The following is a 7,917-nucleotide window of genomic DNA, read 5'->3' as shown; positions in this document are numbered from 1 at the left end:
GGGCGTCGACCCGGGCTTCCTGCCGCCGCCGCCGCCGCCGCTCTACACGCCGCTGGGGCCGCCCGACGGTCGCTACGACGACTACAGCCCGCGCTACGGGCGCGACTCGCCGCTGTCGGAGCGGTCGCACCGCTCGGAGCGCGGCTACGCGTCGCCCCCGCCGCCGGGTCGCCGCGCCGCAGGTAGAGACTGGTCGCCGCCGGCGCGCCGGCTCTCGCGCTCCTCGCTCAGCCCGGATCGGCTGAGCGACGGCCGCGACCCGTCGCCGGAGCGGCGCCGGCCGCCGCTGCCGCGCTACGTGGGCGGCCACGACGAGTACAGAGGTAGGTACGGCGCGGCCACGCACCACACCGACACACTGACTCCCACAGACACGCAGGGAGGCGACGGCGCGGTCCTGACGGCGTCGGGAGCCGCGTCGCCTGGCGGCTGTCCACGCTGGTGCGCTCGGTCCGCGCGTTTCAGCGGGTTGATGGCGGAGCGGGCGGAGCGGCGGCTCAGCCCGGCCGGCGCCGTTGCAGGCATGGCTGGCTGAAGGGGTGCGCCGACGCCCGGCACGGGAACGGTCCATCCACACTGTATGGTGCCAGCCGGTCTACTAACCGCTAGCGAGGACGGCGCTGCGTGGCTGCGCCGGCGGGAGGAGCCGGCCGGCCGGCGGGAGCACACTGTATAGGGGCGGCGCGGGGCTCGGGAGCGTGACGGCCGGCGCGCCGGCGGCCACCCGCCGCGCCGGCCGGCGGCGGTCGGCCCGTCCGTCCGCCGCCGCGCCGCGCCGCCGGCGCACGGCCGCCGGCCAGGTAAGCGCGGTGGTGGAGCGTGCTTGCCGTGGTCTGGTCCGCATGCAGCGGGGCCCCGTCCGCCGGCTGATGCCCGGGCCGTTGCTCAGCGGCGGAGACTAGTGCAGGGTGTGGCCGGCGCCCTGTTCGACGGGCAGCCGAGGGCGGGCGGGCGGAGGAGGCTCGCTGCTTGGTGTGGCTTGCGGTGCTGTGGAGGTGGATGGCGTGGGCGAGTCGTTCCACCGTGTTGCTTGGCCTGCTCAATTGGTCGGTGCTTCTAGGCGAATGCATTCCTGAAGAGTCAATCTAGGTGACTCACACAACTCCGCGTGACGATCACGTATTGGCATTATGTTGTAACTGGCAGTTGATGGAATGACATTTTTGTTTGATTGCTTATGTCCGTTCGCACTGCATCCGTGTCACGCACTGGGTCATGGCAAGGAACACTACTGCATACCAACAACACTTCAGTTTTGCGTATTTTTACGGATATGACTATGGTTTGCTTTGTTCTTTGAGTTGACGTCGATATGAGATTAGTTTTGCCTTGAGCAATAGGTCCGCTATGTAAATTACAGCGAGTATGCCGTTATGGGAATGTTTGACGTTGTTTTGTTCGTTTGCTTCACCCGCCATGCTTGTTTTCGTGTGCATCATGCTTTTGTTAGGCCTGTGCTTGCTGAAGCATTTAGATGTGTGTAATAACTGGCATAAAACGATGTCAGTATATAAATATGTGGCTGTACACCCGAACTATTCAGCTCCTCAACTAACTGCGAAAAGCGAGATGAAATTTCCGAGTTTGCTGATTGCCAGCAGTTGGCTCGTCACCATGCGCCGCGCGGTGCCTCTGGTCTGGATGTATGTACCCGTGACGCGCGTGCGGCGAGCTGCGTAGGCGTCGCTGACCGGTCACCGTCCGCCAGGCCCCAAGACCTCGTCTCCGCTGGTACAGGACGACTACAGCCGCTCTCACGACAAGAGGAAGCCGCCTTACGAGCGCATCTAGCGGCCAGTGCGTCGGCCTGGCCGCGGCGCGCGTGCTGCCCTCTCTCATGACCCCGTGGGCTTCTCGGCGGGCTTGTGCTGTAGGCCCGGGCGCGGTCCACGGGCGCGCTGCGTCGGAGACCCCAGAAGGGGCTCAGTAGGCTCCCCGTTCAGAGCCGGGGGCTGACGGGCGTCAGCGGCCAGCCGCATGTTCAGGGCGCGCCTCGTCGGGGCGCGGTGCGCCGGGCTCCCCGGCCGTGCCGGTCTCCGTTTGCCACCTTGCCGCGCGGGTATAGCTGTTGTGGATTTCAGTGAGTTTGTATATAGCCTCTATTTAAATACATTCCGCGCGTTGCAGGTGGGCTGTGACTCGCGCTGCCCCCTCCCCCCTTCGATCAGCTGGCGCCCTCCCCCTCCCCCGACTGCCCACGTGATATATACTGTACGTGCGATATAAATATGATCAACTTTCGTGGCGCGTTATCTGTGAAAATACCAAGCGATAATACAAGGTTTGGGAAACTGGCAAATGTGTTCCGGTCATAGATTGTGCTATTAAGGCATGAGCGTTGTATTGACTTCAATCTAGGAGGGTATCTATTTGTGTGACAACACCCAGGAGGGTATCCATTTGTATGAAATGCGCGAAATTGTTCAATATAGGGAAATCTTTATGCATGGAAGATGTAATAAAAAAACATGGCGCAAGCTCCGATGAGAACGTGGAGTCATCGCTACGCTAGACGAGACAAGTAACGTGATTTCTCCTGATCCCTTTCAAGTACATATGCGCGCCTTAGATACACGCACAAGCTTCAATTGCCGGGATCTGAAATTAGGTCAGCAGGGCCAATTTATGCAGAGTGATAGTCGTACAAATAGACGAGAGCTTGGTGGATGTTTATCACTGGAGACCCAGACAGCGCTGTAAAACCTACGCAAGAACAGGGGGCTCGCGAACTAGGCACGAAACGATTTAGATGTACCTCAGATGTGCCGTTTCTGCTTGAGACGCAGGGAACCTATGAAGCCATCGATAGAAAAGCGAGCGAAACTACGTGGGTAAAACAAATTTCGGCTAACCGGTCCGTGACGAAAGATGTCATTTGACGACGACCTCGCGTACGATGCCGAAGACGGGAACCGCCGTTCTGGGACGAGGCGCTTGCCCAACGAAGCCACGCCTCGTCGATCGGATGGTGAGTGGGAGAGGGAAGGGAAGGGAGCGTCCCGCGGCCACTACAGGCCGTCGGCCGTCAGCCCAGCACAGCTGAAGGTCGACACCTGGGTGGGAGGGGGAGGGAGCATCCCGCGGTCACCACCGGCCGTCTGGCTGCCAGCCCAGCACCGCTGAAGGCCGACTGCTGGGTGGGAGGGGGAGGGAGCGTTCCGCGGTCACCACAGGCTGTCCGGTGGCCAGCTCAGTACCGCTGGAGGCCGGCGCCGCCGGGACTCAACAGCGCACGGGCCCGAGTGTAGCGCCGGGTCGGCCGGCGCCGCGGCTGCGTCGAGAACAGGCGCCCGGCCGGCGCCGGGAGACGGTCGCCATCGGGGCAGCCGGGGCGCCGGGAGACCACCGTCAGCGCACCACGTGGTCCGGGCGTGGCCGAGAGCTGCACCGTCGTACGCCGAGGTATGGTGATTATTCTGGTGGTGTGCAGCCGACCTGTGGGGAGATTGTATTCGTGTCAGATTTACTAGTGAATAGGTATGATGCGCACCGCGGAGCATCCGTCCACGTGTTGTATAGGGAGTAGATGCGTTCAACCAGCTGGTCCTAGCATCGCAGTTGCGGTGATCACCGTTCTCCTTCCGGCTACAGCAAAAGTTTCTTACCCGCCCACCACCGTCCACCCGCTGGGTCCGTGTAGGCGGCGCTAGGTCTGGCGCCTGGGCCCCGCCGCTGTTTTGTCTGGCGCGCGCTCTACTGGCTTGATATGCACGGTAGGGGCTGGAGCAGTGAGATGATCGGGCGTCGTTGCAATGAAGCCCTCAGCCATGCCGCTTTGAGGGGCGGTGGGGGCGCGGTCATTGACAACGCGTAAGATGGCACGGGGCAGGAATTATGGTACCATTTTAAAGGCATTCTGGCTTCGGCACCAATTGCAAAAATGCGTGCACGAGGTATAACGTCTGATGGCCTATACCGCACCCCCCGATCGCGCAAGTGGACCTGTAACAACAAAACAATGGCAAGCTGCATCGCACCCCGTCTGCATTGCGCGCGCCACTGACCGCGTCACACTCTGCACTGCGGGCTCCACTGACCGCGTCACACTCTGCACTGCGGGCTCCACCGACCGCGCCGCGCCGCACCAGTCAGCATGGCAGGCGTCGATGACCGCGTCGCACCCGTCTGCATCACGGGTGCCACTGACCGCGTCGCACCCGTCTGCACTGCGGGCTCCACCGACCGCGCCGCGCCGCACCCGTCTGCAGCCGCGTCACACCCGTCTGCACTGCGGGTGCAACTGGCCGCGTCGCACCCGTCTGCGGCCCCGTCGCACCCGGCTGCCGCGCGGGCGCAGCTCGGCAATGGCCGGGCCGACAGGGAGCCAAGCTGCGGCGAACCGTAACCTGCCCCCCGGCGCCTAACTGCTGCCCCCCGGCGCCTAACTGCTGCCTCCCGGCGCCTAACTGCTGCCTCCCGGCGCCTAACTGCTGCCCCCCAGCGCCTAACTGCTGCCTCCCGGCGCCTAACTGCTGCCCCCCGGCGCTCAGGCGGCTGACGAGCTGCCCAACGGGAGGATGGCCTGCAGAACACGCCACTCGACCTGCACATATATTTCACAGCCAACATAAACAAGCCCGAAGCGACAGCGTACACACGATTGACAAGATGTGGTGAGTGTGGCTCACTGAAACAGTCACACGGCACCCTTGCTACCTAGTTGGGCGCACCGACTTCATGGTCTGGTCCCGTGACGCCACGTGAAGAAGCTTCGCTGGCATCTTATCGCGGCTCTAGTGCGGTGCGATATTGTAATGGCGCCGCGGTATCCATGTCACTGATTCCATTACGATACCGAGGCAACTCAAACCAAGGCACAGTATGTCATGCTTACACGCGGAATCAAATCTGGCGAACTTTTACATTTTCCGTGGCGTGATTCGCTACAAGCACGGTGGGCTGGACACGCAAAATTGACATATAACGGTTAACCGATATCCATTCTGACTATATCGTCCACATCACATACGTCCCATGCGATACATTTATCTTGCGCCGTAGCCACATTACAAACCGGCCATTTACGATCACACCACATGATTTCCTGGAGCACATTAGAGCAGCAACGTACACAGTACATATGAGCTGGAAGAGAATCGAAGCTTTGCTGGCATTTGGTCCGTCAACATGTGGTGTCAGGCTTAGCCGCATCTCACAACCGTTCGGTGGTTATCACTGGCCCACCGAACCCGACCGGTCCGCCCGTTGATGGAGTGCCCCACTATCGTGCGCTCAGTGACACAGCCGGCCGCCAATGTCTCACTTCCGGACGGACCGGCTCGCCGCCGTACGCACGACGCACGCCAACTGTATGAGTGCGATTTCCTGCAATTACTCGCCGCCTGCGATCGAGCAAGCGCGTACTCCACAAATTACCCACACGGAAAAAAACGCATCTGAACGCGGTCCACGACTGTAGCATGCCTCCTGCGTGTGCGGATGCAGCACGCTCTCCAAGCCGCCCATGTGCGGTATCTGCCCCCTGTGGCCAGGGGCGGTGCGTGCCCACCCGGCCCGGTGAGGCCGCCGGCGGGCGTGACCGACCCCCAGCGGCCGGCGGCGGTGGTCGCGCTCAGAAGACGGGGATCTGGTCACGGCGCGTGAACACCAGGTCGTCGTCGAGGGTCAGCAGGATCTGCGGACGAGCGGCGGGAGTCAAAGGCCGGCGCCGGCGTCGCTCCAGCGGCCACACGCTCAGCACGCGGGGAGGTACCGGCCAGACGTTGGGTGCTGGCGTGAGCTGTTGCGCCGAGGTAAGCACGCACTGTAACTCGATACAACAGTGTTCGCCGTACGTCCACCCACCGCGCACTGCATCACACCAACACACACACCATACCGAAGTCAATGAACAGTGGCCACCCTGCGCGCCGTGGAGCGGCGCTCCAGATATACATTGGCATGTACGCACTTAACATTCAATCTGCCTGCCGACTGGTACTTTCTTGGTCACTCAAGTAAGGTTGACCAATCTGGCTGCAGGAAGCGCATGGTTCTCAAACTTCTGGACACGACAGGCGCCCGGCAGACGAAGGACGCTAACGTCCAAATTTGGATGCCTAACAAGTAATGACGAAAGTAATGAAATATGAATTGAGACATCTCACAACACACGGAGAGAATAGCAGACAACATAACAGACACCTTAACAACAGAACATGGAATCCTAACAGCTTTCCTGCGGGACTGGATAACGGCCAGCTGGTGCCTCACCATGAAGCCGAAAAACATGCTGGACGCCGAGAGGAAGTGCCAGATGTCGTGATCATCGTAGAAGTTGAGAATCTCACACTCGCGGTTCTTGGTTCTGGACTGGGCCGGGCTAAGCTGTGGGCGGCCGAAACAAGACGTCAGCCGCCGCCAACTCCACAATTTCTGGGCACACAAACCTGTGGCTCGCGGTGACTACCCCTCCCCCTCCCCCAGAAGACAGCCAACCCCAGAAAAGGTAGTATGGCTCACGAAAGGCATTATTTCCATCGGAGGTAACATGCAGAGCTCGGTGAAGCCTGAGCACGACCTGACGCCCCGCGCCGACCTTTAGTACAGACGTGTTCGTGCCTGTGGGGGAAAGCTGCATGGATGTGGGGTACGTCGAGGTCAGCCTCATGGAGACATCCCACCACTGTCAAACCACCCACCGAGCATACACGCACGATCCCCGCACTAGTCAGATGCTTCTACCAGAACAACAACCGGCCGGCATCCACCCCGGCACACAACACGGATGACCTGTCTACCTGACCTGACTACCCTCCCCTCGGATGACTTCGGCTCACAGGTGAACCTCCAAATGGCATGCCATTACCGCGCTGGCCGCCATCAGTCAGCCCGCCGCCCCGCCACCTAACATGCGGCAGTCTCGGGGCGGTCCCAACCGGCGCGTAAGAGGGTCGTCACCGGGGCCTGTCCCATCTCGAGGTCAGGGACACCACTAACGCGCGTCACGCCCATCACCCACATGAAACAGGGCGTGCACCTTATACCAACCGAAACAGCCCCAAGAACCACGCCGACCAAAAAGTCCCCGACCGACGCGGGGTCGCCGGGGCAGCGACGCCGAGCAGCCGCCACCGCGAGGCACCAGCCGGCGCCGGCCCGGCGGTCGGGCGACGCCGAGCAGCCGCCACCGCGAGGCACCAGCCGGCGCCGGCCCGGCGGTCGGGCGACGCGGGGTCGAGCAGCCGCCACCGCGAGGCACCAGCCGGCGCCGGCCCGGCGGTCGGGCGTGGCCGTCGGGACGCCCGTTACCCAGTCAGAAATCATCGGCACGCTGGGGCCGGTGTGGGGCACCGGCTGCCAGCTGTCGAACTGGCGGCGGCCCTCAGCCCGCGTCACCGGCGGCTCCTGCGGCTTCTGAGCGGCCGCCGCCGACACGGCGGAGTCAGCTTGACACTCCACCGGGCCATAATACGGGGACGGAGTCACGAGCAGCGCGGTCACGGAGAACGGAAACGGGGGGAGTCAGCTGGGTACCCCACCGGGCCGTAATACGGGGACGGGGCCACGAGCAGCGCGGTCACTGAGAATGGAGGCGGGGGGGGGGGGGGTCAGTCGGGTGCCCCGCCGGACCGCCACACGGGGACAGAGACACGTGCAGCGGGGTTACGGCGAACAGAGACGGGGGGGGGGGGAGTCAGCTGAGCACCCCGCCGCACCGCCACACGGGGACAAAGTCACGAGCAGCAGGGTCACGGAAAACAGAGACAGCGGAGTCAGCCGGGGACCTCACCGGACCGCCGCACGGGGACAGAGACACGCGCAGCAGGGTCGCGGAAAACAGAGACAGCGGAGTCAGCCGGGGACCTCACCGGACCGCCACACGGGGACAGAGACACGCGCAGCAGGGTCACAGCGAACAGAGACTGAGCAACCGCGCGGGTCAGCTTTCAGCATTGGTCAGCGGGCGACACCGAT

General features: G+C 62.6%; 1 protein-coding gene and 1 long non-coding RNA gene across 5 annotated transcripts in view; one reads left to right on the top strand and one right to left on the bottom strand.

Annotated features, from left to right (window-relative positions):
• The first annotated feature begins 187 nt into the window (after positions 1–187).
• On the top strand, positions 188–2,295 carry LOC119093180 (uncharacterized). Its single transcript, XR_005093609.1, has 2 exons — positions 188–323; positions 1,709–2,295. It is a non-coding gene; the product is annotated as an uncharacterized LOC119093180 (long non-coding RNA).
• A 2,253-nt stretch (positions 2,296–4,548) lies between these two features.
• LOC119093272 (SID1 transmembrane family member 1) overlaps positions 4,549–7,917 on the bottom strand; it is a 39,815-nt gene continuing 36,446 nt past the window's right edge. For all 4 annotated transcript variants that reach the window (XM_037216203.1, XM_037216202.1, XM_037216201.1 and 1 more), the window contains 2 exons: positions 6,214–6,327; positions 4,549–5,635 (listed from right to left, as the gene is read on the bottom strand). In XM_037216203.1, coding sequence (XP_037072098.1) covers positions 5,573–5,635; positions 6,214–6,327 — 177 coding nt within the window. In that variant the 3' untranslated portion in view covers positions 4,549–5,572. The remainder of the gene's footprint in view (positions 5,636–6,213; positions 6,328–7,917) is intronic.

This window comes from Pollicipes pollicipes, unplaced genomic scaffold (assembly GCF_011947565.3).
Source record: "Pollicipes pollicipes isolate AB1234 unplaced genomic scaffold, Ppol_2.1 Scaffold_4002;HRSCAF=4701_pilon_pilon_pilon, whole genome shotgun sequence".
NCBI classification, from domain to species: Eukaryota; Metazoa; Arthropoda; class Thecostraca; order Pollicipedomorpha; family Pollicipedidae; genus Pollicipes; species Pollicipes pollicipes.
The sequence above is the reverse complement of the archived record's forward strand: the minus strand, read 5'-3'. Positions and strand labels throughout refer to the sequence as shown.